Source organism: Propithecus coquereli, unplaced genomic scaffold (assembly GCF_000956105.1).
Source record: "Propithecus coquereli isolate 6110/MARCELLA unplaced genomic scaffold, Pcoq_1.0 Scaffold232, whole genome shotgun sequence".
Classification (NCBI taxonomy): domain Eukaryota; kingdom Metazoa; phylum Chordata; class Mammalia; order Primates; family Indriidae; genus Propithecus; species Propithecus coquereli.
Window position 1 is genome coordinate 3,365,510 of NW_012147864.1, and position 12,291 is coordinate 3,377,800.

Genomic DNA, 12,291 nt, shown 5'->3' on the forward strand with positions numbered 1-12,291 from the left:
CTGCAGTGGTGCACATCTGTGATCCCAGCACTTTGGGAGGCCGAGGTGGGAGGATCGCTTGAGCTCAGGAAGTTTGAGACCAGCCTGGCCAACATAGCGAGACCCCATCTCTACAAAAAATTTAAAAATTAGCTAGATGTGGTGGTGTGTGCCTGGAGTCCCAGCTACTTGGGAGGAGGCTGACACAGGAGGATTTCTTGAGGCCAGGAGTTCGAGACCAGCCTGAGCAAGAGCGAGACCCCATCTCTACTATAAATAAAAAAATTAGCCGGGTGTGGTGGCTCAGGCCCGTAGTCCCAGCTACTCGGAAGGCAGAGCCCAGGAGCCGGATTTTGCAGTGGGCTGTGATCACACTGTTACACTCTACCCCGGCTCTGTCTCAAAAAAAAAAAGAAAAAAGAAAGAAGCAATTATGTTAAGGAAAGAGGCTCATGCTCCTCCCCTGGAGGTCTGAGTTTTCAAAACAACAGTGGAGTGGGGGAGAAGGTAAAATTATTGTAAATGGAAACAAGTCAGATACAGTTTAACTGTCCACACAGTGAGGCCAAGCGTATTTCCATCAACAACGACATGCAATGAGAGCCATCGCTGTCTCATGCGCCCCTCCTGCAGACCCATCTTTCACATGGGGAAACTGAGGCACTGACAGGTTAAGCGAGGCCCTGGGCTGCAACAGGTTTTCCAAAAGAGATTCATTGAATTCCTAACCCTTTCTCCACCTCAGACTGTGCCATTATTTGGAAATAGTGTCTTTTTTTTTTTTCTTTTTCCTGAGACAGTCTCACTCTGTTGCCCAGGCTAGAGTGTCATGGTGTCAGCCTAGCTCACAGCAACCTCCAACTCCTGGGCTCAAGCGATCCTCCTGCCTCAGCCTCCCGAGTAGCTGGGACTACAGGTGCCACCACCAGGTCTGGCTAACTTTTCTATTTTTAGCGGGGTCTCGCTCTTGCTCAGGCTGGTCTCAAACTGAACTCCTGACTTCGAGGGATCCTCCCGCCTCGGCCTCCCAGAGTGCTGGGATTACAGGCGAAACCGTAAAGAAATACGGTCTTTATGCAGGTAATCAAGTTAAAATGAGGTGGTCAGGGTGGGCCCTCATCCAACACGACTGGTGTCCTTACAGAAAGGAGTTTGGACACAGACACACACAAACAGAAGACAAAGACACAGAGAGGAAGGCCACGTCAAGGCAGACAGAAGCAGAGGCCGCAGCCATGCAGCCACAAGCCAAGGGACGCTGGGGGCCCCCAGAGCAGCTGGAGGAAGCACGGCCCTGCCCGCACCTGCATTTCGGATTTCTGGCCTCCAGGACTGTGACATTCCCGTTTGCAGCCCCCAGGTTGCGGTGCTTTGTTAAGGCGGCCCCTGGACACTGTCCAAGGCCACACAGCAGGCAAGTGGCAGAGCCAGGGTTGGACCCCAGGCACCCGAGACGGGGCGAGTGGGCAGGGAGGGGCAGGGGGTGTACCTGCAGCCCGCAGTGACCAGGACCTACTGTGTCCCCAGCCCCACCCCCAAGAAAAACCCACACAGCCCCAGGCCAGAGCACCAGAAATTTATTGAACCCTCCACAGTCTCCCAAAGCACAACTACCCACACACAGCAAGGGGGTGGGGGTCCCCCCAGGCCTGCTGCGGTGGCCCAGGCCAGGGAACCAGCATGGGGGCACCCCGAGCTGTCAGGCCAGAGCCAGGCTGGGGGGATGGAGGGGACACAGGGAGGGGACAGGGCAGTCTGAGGGCAGAGGCTTCTGGCTGGAAGTCCTGCACCCCAGAATGCAGGGAGGGGGAGGAAGGCAGAGACAAGGACGTGGAGGGCAGGCGGGACCCCGAGAGCTGCCAAAGGAGGGGGCCAAGGGAGGACACGCAGAACAAAAAGAGGATAAAACCAGCCCTTAAAACACAGCTTCCGCCCTAGGTCGCGGGATGCACACGTACACACATGAGACGAGATGCTTCTGGGGTGACAGCCGGGGTCCCAGGGACCCCCACCGCCACATTCAAGCTACAAACTGGGAGGGGTCGAACAAGGGCTGGGACCAAGTCCCATGATTTATCAGATAGGGTGAGTTTTTGGTTTTTCTCTCCAAAAGGGGAATTTAAAAATCTACAACAAATCACACCAAATTCATTAAAAGCGATAAAAACCCAGCCTCTCCCTCCTCACTCGAGCTTCACACTGGGCCAAAAAAGCTACACCAAGAAGAAACATGGAAGTGCCCAGTCAGGTCTCCCCACCCAAATAGAAGTCCCAGAGCAGGGTGGCGCTATGCGGCTGGGATGGTCTGGACAGTCCCAGCAGCTGCCAGTGTTGATGGCCCAGAGCGGTGAGGAGGGGGCGAAGGTAAGAAAGACCACCCCAAGGGAAAGAGGTTTCCAAGGACGAATTCTAAAAATATCAAAGATGTTTTAGCAGAGGTCTTGGCGCTGGGCGTGCAGGCAGGTGGGGACACCGGGGTCGCCATCAGCTGTGCTGCTCCAGGTAGGCAGACAGGAGCAGCCCCGGCGGCCAAAAGTCCAGGTGACGGTTGCTGACTTTCATCTGCCGCCTGCCCTCCAGGTCTGCACCTGCAGGAGGAGACGGGGGGGACAAGAATTAACCGAATATGAGAGTCATGGTGCACGGGGGAGGGAGGGCAGAAAAAAAAAAGAAAGTCATGGTGCACAGAGCTGCAAGGACCTGGAGTGGCCAGAAGGCAGTGCCCTCGCCCCTCCCCTTCCCTGCTAGAGGTCACCCCAAGCGGGTCACTGTGGACTGGCTGACTCCACCCGCAGGTCCAGGGCCTGGCTCTCAAGAAGTAATGCTCCCCGAGGGCTTTGATCCGTGGCGCGCTGCATCTTCACCACCTCTTATCCCACTGTCCAGATGGGGACCTCGGGATGCCCAGGCCCAAGGCCACGTGAACACTCACACACGTGCCTGACCAAGCATCCAGCCTCCACCCCTGCCCTGCAGAGGTGACCTTGAAGCTTCAAGGCCCTGGGTGGTCCAGCCCCCACCAGCCTCCCCTCACTCCCCAACCCGTCCCTCTCCCTCGCTCCAAAACCTAGACTAGCCACACTCCCAACCCAAACTCAGTCCCACCTCCAGGCCTTGCTTCGGTGGGGCTTCCGCCGCCTGGGACCCCCTTCCCTACTCCCCGAGCTTGCTAAGACCCCTCTCTTCCATGTCTAGACCACAGCCCTACCCCCACAAAGAGGCTCCCCACCCCCAGCCAAGGCCCTCCACTCTGAGTCTGCAGGAACAAAGGCGGGCGTGGGGGCTGTGGCTCCCACAGGGGAGACAGAGGAGGAACCATTGGGGTTACCATGGAAACCGTCTCCTCGGCAACTCCAGGCAGGAGGCGGAGAGACAGGTGCAGAAGCCAGGACCAGATGGGGTGCCCGGGGCCCGCAAGGCCCTTCGGGGACCCTCACTAGGGGACTGTGTCCTGAGGACACCCCCCATCATAAAAGCGGGGACACAGGCCCCAGGAGGGGGGACTGGTCTGAAGTCCCATGTATGGTATGGGGGTACCCTATGGCTAAATGTGAACCCTCTGGACACTGGGCGTCTGCATCTCATCTCCGAGTCTGTGAGGTTCCCCCGAAGCCTGGCTTCACCACCCCTACCTGGGTCCTCCCCCTCCCCCCAGCCCTGGAGATGTGGATCGAGTGGCATCTGCATCCAGTTGTCCAACTGTGCCCCCAGTGTCACCCAGAGTGGGGCCAGACACGCAGCGGGCTTCTGTCCACACTATCCGCACCCCGGGAACTCTGCCCACTTCCGCCAGAAGTCTCCCCACTGGGGAACCAGACCAGCGGAGGCCCTGGCCTTGTGCCCCGGGTTGAATGGGCCAACTGGGGTCCTGGGGTCCTGGGGCCACCAGGCACTTACTGGCCGAGATGAGGTCCATGTACTGGCAGACGGCGTGAAGCAGGAGCCTCTCGAAGCTGTGGAGGGACTAGGGTGAGTGGCCAGGCTCTACCAGGCGCAGCGTGGGGGCGGGGCTCTCTGCGCCTGCCCCACCCGCTCACCTGTTGTCCAGCATGGCCGTGTACACGGCCTGGGGGGACACGGAGAAGAACCTGAGCAGCCGCTCCTCCCAGGTCTCCAGCGTCTCCTGTGGGAGAGCGGGGCCCAGCGGTCAGGCACCTGCAGGACCCCCACCAGGCTGTCCAGGGCTCCATAAACCCAAGACCCTGTGTTCAGTTGTCACATCTGATCTACCACCTGAGGCTACCCCAAGGACACCAGGTGTTTAGACGTTGCCGTGTATCTTCTGCCTGGGGAACTCCTACACACCCTGCAGTGGCCACCTTCATTGGCCCCGTCCCTCCTACTCAAAGGAGAGCCCTTTGAGAGCTGCTCCGGCTCACATGACATGACCCACACTGGGTGACGGGTTTCCCCTCACCCCATCTCCAGGTGTCGTGGAAAAGGGCCAGTCAGGTAGGGAGACAGGCCCGGCGCTCACCATGGGGATGCGGCTCCGCTTGAGCACGGCTCGCAGACGCCGACTGATGCGCTGGAAGCACTCGCGGGGTGTGTAGGCCGGGTCCTCTGCAAGAGCCCAACCGGCAGCTGTAGGGCAGGCCCCACACACCAAGCACACCTGCACCCATACCCTTACCCTGCCCACACTAGTCCCTCCCACCCTAGCCTGATGGCCCCGCCCACCCAAGCATACCACATCCATGCACTGACCCCACACACACTAGCCTGATGGTCCCGCCCACACACCAGCCCCACCTACCCCAGCCCGTTGGCTCTGCCCACACCAGGCCACACCCTCATCCATACCCTGGGCCCCGCCCACCAATCACACAGGCTCCGCCCACACCAGGCCCTGCCCTCTTTCACACCCTGGCCTGGCCCCAGCCTGCTGCCCCATCACCCAGCTGGCTCCGCCCCATCACGCCGTGGCGCCCCGCCCACCCCGGCCCCACCGGGCCGCACCTCTCCGCTGGTCCTCCCCGCGGCCAGGACCACGCCTCCGGGCCTTGGTCCTGCCCTCGTCCTCCAGGTAGCGCAGGACACGCTCCTGCTCCTCCCCCGAGCGGTTCATGAAGTCGTTCCAGACCTGGAAGAGGTGGGCAGGCTGTGAGACCCCGGGCTGACGTCTGCACCTCTGGGCCTCAGTTTTCCCGCTCGGCAGATGGACGTAGAAGGCCACCAAGTACGCGGAGGCACTTCCTGTGGACACCTCTGCCCACTGACGGGGCACCCACTGTGGCCGGGCCCCCAGCCGGGTGTGGGGAAAGCCGGGGACCAGGAGGGGGACGGGTTCAGGCCACAGACCCCCGCCCGCAACACGTGTCATTAACTCCCGAGTGTGATGAGATGAATCCCGGGCGCTGGGAGGTCCCGGGGTCGGGTGGGGATTCTGGCCTGGTCTGGGGACCCCACGGGGGTCTCTTCACCAAGAGATCATAAGCTGGGGGTGCCCCTGGTGGAGGAGCCAGCACGTAGCCAGAACCTGGGAGGAGGCAGGTGTCCTGTGCAGGGGGAGGCGTCTGGGGCCTCACCTCCACGTAGGTGGCATTGTTGCAGGCCTCCGCAAAGATGCCCGGTGCTGCAGGGTGTGCCAGATCCCCGTCCTCCAGGCTAGGTGGGCCCCCGTCTGTCTCCAACAGGGTCAAGAGGTACTGGGCTAGAGGGAAACAGATGGCCTCTGGGCTGGGGTGGCACTGAGAGCCCCCTAGGCTCCATGGGGACCCAAGGACCATCTTTCCTCCCTTTATTCCCTCTCAGCCTCTGCACCTCCATGCTCCAACTGTCTTTCCCCAAAGGTACAGAAACCAGCCAGCCTCCGGAGCTCCACCTACCTCTCCCTGGCTTGTCCAACTCCTACACATCCTTTAAAGCCCCAGCTCCAATGCCCAGAGATCCCTCTGGCTCAGCCCTGATCCAAGAGTCTGGGGGGTGTCTGTGTCTGGCTCTGTTCTTTCTATATTTTTTTTAGTAGCTGATCTCGAACTCCTGAGCTCAAACGATCCGACCCCCTCGGCCTCCCAGAGTGCTAGGATTATAGGCGTGAGCCACCGCGCCCGGCCTGTGTCTGGCTCTGTTACCTGCTCCCCTGGCCCAGAGCTGACACCTCTCTGGGTCTCCAGCACTGCCTGGCTCAGCGCCTGGCTCACGGAACGGGCAACAGATATGACCGACATGCATGCCTTTCTTGTCTGAGGCCCAGGAGCCCAAGAGGTGCCTCCCCACCCCTGCTCACTGTTTTCCAGGCGCTGGAGGCTCTTCCGCCCCTTGGCCTTGGGCACGAGGTCTGAGTTCCTCACCGCCTGGTTGATGAAGTGTTGCTTCCGCTTGGAAGCCGAAAGTCTCTTCACCTGGGAGCTGGCCAAAGTGGGCAGACAGCCCGGAAGAGGCCTGTGGGCCGGGGTGGGGGGCGGTCCTTAGGGCCAAGACAGGCCAGGATCTCCAGGCAGAACCCTACTGTAGCCACTGCCCGCTTGGTTTCCCCTAGCAATGGGGAGCTCACCTCCCTATTTGGCAGTAGAGTCCTACCTAGATCCTTAAAGTATTATTGTGAGGACAGATTAGTAAATCGAGGCTTGGAGAAGGGAAGACATTTGCCCAAAGTCACACAGCAGGTGGATGGCCAAGAAAAGCTGCTGCCCCCCAACACTGCCGTCAAGATTTTAGCTGCCAGCCAACGAGGCCCACAGCCTCCAAGACTTGAACACCAGCCTCTTCTGGAAGTGGAGATTCAAGAAACTTGGTTTTATCTAGCACTCCCCACCCCCAGCAGCAGATAAGCCAGGAAACCGCCCCCAGAAATGCAAGACTATGGCCAAGCCAACCTGCCTCATGCCCCCGAGTACTCCCCCTCAGCATCCCCCAGGAGCCGGGAGCAGAGAGGGGCTGGAGTGGCCCCCCAGGGCTAATCTGCCCTGCTTCGAGCAAATGGCATTAATTGTGGAGCTGGATTAGCTGGCACGGCCAGGCCCCCCGCAGGGGCCCAAGGGCCAAGCCACTTGGAGAAAGGGACAGACAATTACAGCAGGCGCTGCAGCCACCGAGGAAGTGGGGTGGGGGGGCCTCTTAGATGGAAACTTTCCAGCAGGCAGAAGCCACACGGCCTGGTCAGCCCCGACTGCAGGCTGCAGAGCTCTCCCAGGCTTAGAAGCCCCCACACCACGGGGCTCACAGTGGCGGTGGATTCCGGAGTCTGGGGGACCAGATTCTCCCGCCCCCACCTCCCAACCACCCAACACACACTCTGCCACGGACACACAGAGGGGCACGGCTCGCACGCTCCTGCGTCCAGACCTCTGCCTCAGGGGTGCCACTGCCTGGTGCGCCCTCCCCAAGCCCCGCGTGCCTCATCTCCTTTTGACTTTTGTCCAAACCTCCTCAGTGAGGCACCTGACCCCCCTACTCAATACCTCACTGTCCCCATCCTCACTCCCTGCACCCCCCCCCGCATGCACAGCCACGCCTGGCACACAGTAGGTGCACAAGAAATAACTACTGACCAGGCGCTCATGTCTAGCACTTTGGGAGGCCAAGGTCAGAGGACCACTGGAGGCCAGGAGTTCGAGACCAGCCTGGGCAACATAGCAAGACTCCGTCTCTACAAAAAATTTTAAAAGTAGCCAGGCATGGTGGCGGCATCTGTTGTCCCAGCTACTCAGGGGGCTGAGGCCGGAGGATCACTTGAGCCCAGGAGTTGGAGGCTACAGTGAGCTATGATGATGCCACTGCACTCCAGCCTGGGTGACAGAGTGAGACTCTGTCTCAAAAAAAAAAAAAAACCCCGAACAAAAATGCCAAATCAATTTTCAACAAAGTCCCATGATTCTAAGACTAAACCCAGAGTCCAAATCCCCACCCAAACTTTCCTAGTGTCCAGAGTTCCCAAGACACAAATTAAGAACAGAGGCACACCCCCAACCCCCTCTCCCAAAAGACTAGAAAATGCCTTGAAACCCTAGGACAGTTAAGACAAAATGCCGTCGAGGGGAGTAGGAGTGAGGTCAGGGCTCGCCAGGGTCTATACATATGTAAAGAGTCAAGCCTTAAGTCTGTGCACTGTATAGAACAGCTGTTACATCTGGATTAAAAAGTAAACAGGGCCGGGCATGGTGGCTCACGCCTGTAATCCTAACACTTTGGGAGGCTGAGGCGGAAAGATCAGTTGAGGCCAGGAGTTCAAGACCAGCCTGAGCAAGAATGAGACTATCTCTATAAAAAAATGGAAAAATTAGCCGGGTGTAGTGGTGGCATCTGTAGTCCCAACTACTCGGGAGGCTGAAGCAGGAGGATTGTGTGAGCCCAGGAGTTGGAGGCTGCAGGGAGCCCTGATGACACCACTGCACTCCAGCCTGGGTGACAGAACAAGACTGTCTCAGGAAAAAAAAAGTAAACAGGCTGAGGACATCCAGGGCCTTCTGAAGTTGGCATGGGACAGGCATGACAGCCTTTTAGGCAAAATCTATGAAAAGTTATCTGAGCACTGAACTCACAAGGGCCCAAGTTCCCGCCCGCGGGACACACGGGCAGAGGAACAGCCAGGCTTCCACCCAGGACCAGGCACCGGGAACTCTCTGGCCAAGCCACGCCAGAAACTCAGAGGCGGACTCCTCACGGGGCTGCGGTGAAGAGGGCAGGCCCCGGAATCTCAGCCCCAAGTTTGAACTCCACCTACGGCACTTCGCTCAGCGACCTGCAGCCCACTGTCTGCAAAGTGGGGATAGGAATGGTCCCCGCAGGTGCCTGTGGGTCTGAGAGGGGCAATCAAAGTTAAGAGGGGCCAGGACAGGTATTTCCCCCTTTATCTCAGTTGCCACCTGCTTGGTCTCCTCCTGTGACGGGGAGCTCACCTCCTCAGCCATGCCACACCCTTCTTGGTCATAGCAGCATCCCTGGGTGGAGTGTTTCCTCCAGGTCGGGCTCATTTGGTGTCACCTGCCTCACCACCGCAGGAGGCAAATACTAGTATTTTGACGCCCATTATACAGATCGGTAAAGGTGCAAAGTGACCGTGCAAGTTCCCACGGCTGCAAAGATGGCAGCTGGAAGAGCACGTGGCAAGTCAGGTCCTCAGCCCACAGAGTGGCAACCGATGACCACTCAAGGGATGCTCGTGGTTATGCTAAGCCAACGTCTCTGAAGCCAGACCGGAGCTGAGGCTGCCCCCTCAAGGCCTGAGCACCCCGACTCACACCCCAGATTCACCCATGGCCTCCCCAGGGCCCCAGTGCCTGTGTCTCCACCCCAGCAGCTGGACAGGGCTGATAACAGGGGCTACATCCGAGGGGAGACGTCAGAGTGGGGCGGGGCTCGGGGAGACAGCTCGAGCCCTCACAACAGGGGCCTGGTAGTGTCCCAGCCACTACGCAGGCAAGGGGTGCACCTGGGGCTGACCTGGACCGACTGAGCCATGCGGCTACCTTCAGGCTCCCAAAGACCTGCCTGGTCCCTTCCTGGCTCCAGCACCAGCTATGGCTCCCTAGTGCCCTTAGGGCAAGGCCCAACTCCTTCTTAGTCAAGCATTGGACCACACTGGCAGGCCTGCACCTGCTTCCACAGGCGCTTGGGAGGGCTCACCACCCTCCTGTGGTCCCCAAATGCTGAGCTGAGCACTGGAAAGTGAGTCCTACCACCGCATCAAGCTTGCTGACTTCAACCAGATTCCAGCAGGAAACAAGACACATTTGGCCTCTGTGGGGGACTGTGGGGCCTGGAGTCACAAACACCCCACTCCAGAAATGGGAGGGGGTGGCAGAGCACAGCAAAGTACCTACCCAGAGGGACCTCTTCCCGGGAGGGCCTCAGTGTTGCCAGGAACGGCCCACCCCAGGGCCTTTGCACATACTGAGCTGGCCCTGTAGCAGTCTTCCTCTGGCTCCCCTGTCATCGCCCAACCCCCACCTAGCCCAATCTCGCAGCTCCTGCAACCAGCTGGCCCCTTTACTCGGTTGCCCCTTAATCACTGCCTCACCAGACCTCTGAGGCAGTGAATGCTCAGCATCCAGCCCACAGTGTGTTTGTTGAATGAATAACTAAACTTCTGTTTACACACTCGACCAAGGGCTAGTTCATCTGCTTCTCCTGCCACCCAACAAGATCACTTTACCAATGGGGAAACTGAGGATCCAGAGAGGGGGGCTGAGGCTTCCTGCACCCGGCAGGACCCCAGAGATGTTTACATGGTAGAAGTTACCAGTGCCCACTGAGAGTGGACTGTCCTCACTGTGGAAGCTGCTAAGCCGGTTTGGGTAGAACAGGCCTCTTGGTCGCCCCCAATTCTACTCCCTGCAGACTGTGAAAAGGGACCTTCTGAGCCCCACTCCCCTGGGCCCGGCACCGGCCCCCTCCCCCAGGAACCCGAAGGAGAGGAGGTCACTTCCCCAGCAGGAAACCCAGGGCTCAGGGCGGAGGTGACTCAGCTTGGGGAGGGGCAGACTGGGGGGGCCCCCAGCAGTCCCCAGCCCCCAACCAGGATGGGGAGGGAAAGGAGTGGCCAGCAGGTAAATAAACACCCGAGAAGTGAGGGAAGGGGAAGGTCTGGGGGGAGGTGAGGCATAAATTTGGGGTGAGGCTGGACAGATGCAATGTCTCAAGCCTGTAATCCCAGTGCTTTAGGAGGCCGAGTTGGGAGGATCACTTGAGCCCAGGAGCTCGAGACCAGCCTGGGCAACATAGCAAGACCCCATCTCTACTAAAAATAGAAATCTTAGCCAGGCGTGGTGGTAGCACCTGTAGTCCCAGTTACTCAGGAGGCTGAGACAGGAGGATGGCTCGAGCCCAGGAGTTGGAGGCTGCAGTGAGCTGTGATTGCACCACTGCACTCCAGCCTAGGCGACAGAACGAGACCCCGTCTCAAAAAAAAGAAAAAGAATTGGGGTGAGAAGGGCTCTTGGAGGGGAAAGCAAGTACGGATGTATTTACATATTCACACACCAAATATCTACACCTGGTTCTAAGAAGATGGGGGAGGAGCCCATTTGGTGGGGAAGTGTCCCCTTGAAAGAGGCACCTTCTCTCCTTCAGATAAACAGCCCTGTGTGGCCTGTGGGCAAATACCCAGGTACCGACAAGGTGCTACTAAACATAACGACAGTAATAATAACGACATAGAAAGCGCAATGATAAAATCACTTTAAAATACTGCTAACGTAACTAAGACATATAAGATAATAATTTAAAACAATAATTAAAGGATGGTCGCTCCCGTTTGCTGGGCACCTGCGAGTGCCAGGTAACGCTGACCCTCAATCACTCTGAAAAGAGACAAGTGTGACTGGCGCATTTTACAGATGGGGAAACCGAGGCACGGAAGGGCGGGACGACCCTGCCCAGGTGGCACCGCGGGCACACGAAGGGGACAGAAATGGAACGCAAGCCACCTCCTCATCCCCCACAGACGGTGGCCCCTCCGCGCGCGAGGCGGACCCCGCGGGCGAGCGCAGAGGTGTCCGCGTAAACACCGGGCCACACACCGGCGCTTCCGGGTCCCACTGCGAGCACAGACGGGCCCCTGTTCTCCCCGGGTTTAAGCGCCCCGCCCCAGCCTAACTGGGCATTCACCCAGAGGAAAACCGAGGGCCCTGACTACCCAGACAGGTGGGGCGGCGGGGGCTCGGATAAACCCGGACGGTGCGCAGGGGACGCGAGCGCAGGACCCCAGGCGGGCGGACCCCCAGCGCGCCCGCAGCTCCCCGGGCCTGGGGCACTTCGCACGGGCGGAAAGGGACGCGGAACCCCGGGCGGGAGCCCTGGCAGGCGAGCCCTCGGGACCGGGGTAAGTGGAGGCACGAGCGGGGTGCGTCCCCGCGCCCCGCGAACACCCAGCACGCAGGCGGTGGAACACCTGGGTGACCACATGCCCATAAAGCCCCCGCCCAGCCTGCGCAGCGCAGCGGGCGGCAGGGGAGGCAGGGGAGGCAGGGGAGGCCCGAGACCCGCGGCGCCCGCCCGGCCCGCCCGCGCTCACAGCAGCCGCCGCCCGCCCGGGGCGCCCTCCGCCGTCGCCACCTCCGGGCCGCCCTCCGGGTCCTCCAGAGCTACCATGGCTCGGACGCCGCTGCCGTCGCCGCCGCCCGGCAGGGCCTTCACCGGGCCGGGCAGGAAGTGACGGCCGCCCAGGGGCGGGCCGGGGCGGGGCCTGGAGGCTGGACGCGCCGGGCGGGGGCCGCCACGATCCCTGCGCCCGGGCCCGCGGCGGGCTGGGGCGGAGCTCAGCCCCGGTGGACAAAAGGGGAAACTGAGGCTGGGGCGGGGGCGGGGAACAGGGAATGCAGCCGCGGAGGCACAGACGGGGAAACTGAGACAGGGGTGGGGTGGAGATCC

The 12,291-nt window shown here is 60.0% G+C and overlaps 1 protein-coding gene across 1 annotated transcript; it reads right to left on the reverse strand.

The window, feature by feature from the left end:
• Positions 1 to 1,375: 1,375 nt before the first annotated feature.
• On the reverse strand, positions 1,376 to 12,071 carry R3HDM4 (R3H domain containing 4). The gene is made up of 8 exons (XM_012645437.1): positions 11,936 to 12,071; positions 6,209 to 6,363; positions 5,508 to 5,632; positions 4,939 to 5,062; positions 4,457 to 4,542; positions 4,017 to 4,102; positions 3,877 to 3,932; positions 1,376 to 2,567 (listed from the first exon to the last, which is right to left on the reverse strand). The coding sequence occupies exons 1-8, from the start codon at positions 12,010 to 12,012 to the stop codon at positions 2,464 to 2,466; spliced, it is 813 nt and encodes a 270-aa protein (XP_012500891.1). The 5' UTR covers positions 12,013 to 12,071; the 3' UTR covers positions 1,376 to 2,463.
• Between the last annotated feature and the right edge of the window lie 220 nt (positions 12,072 to 12,291).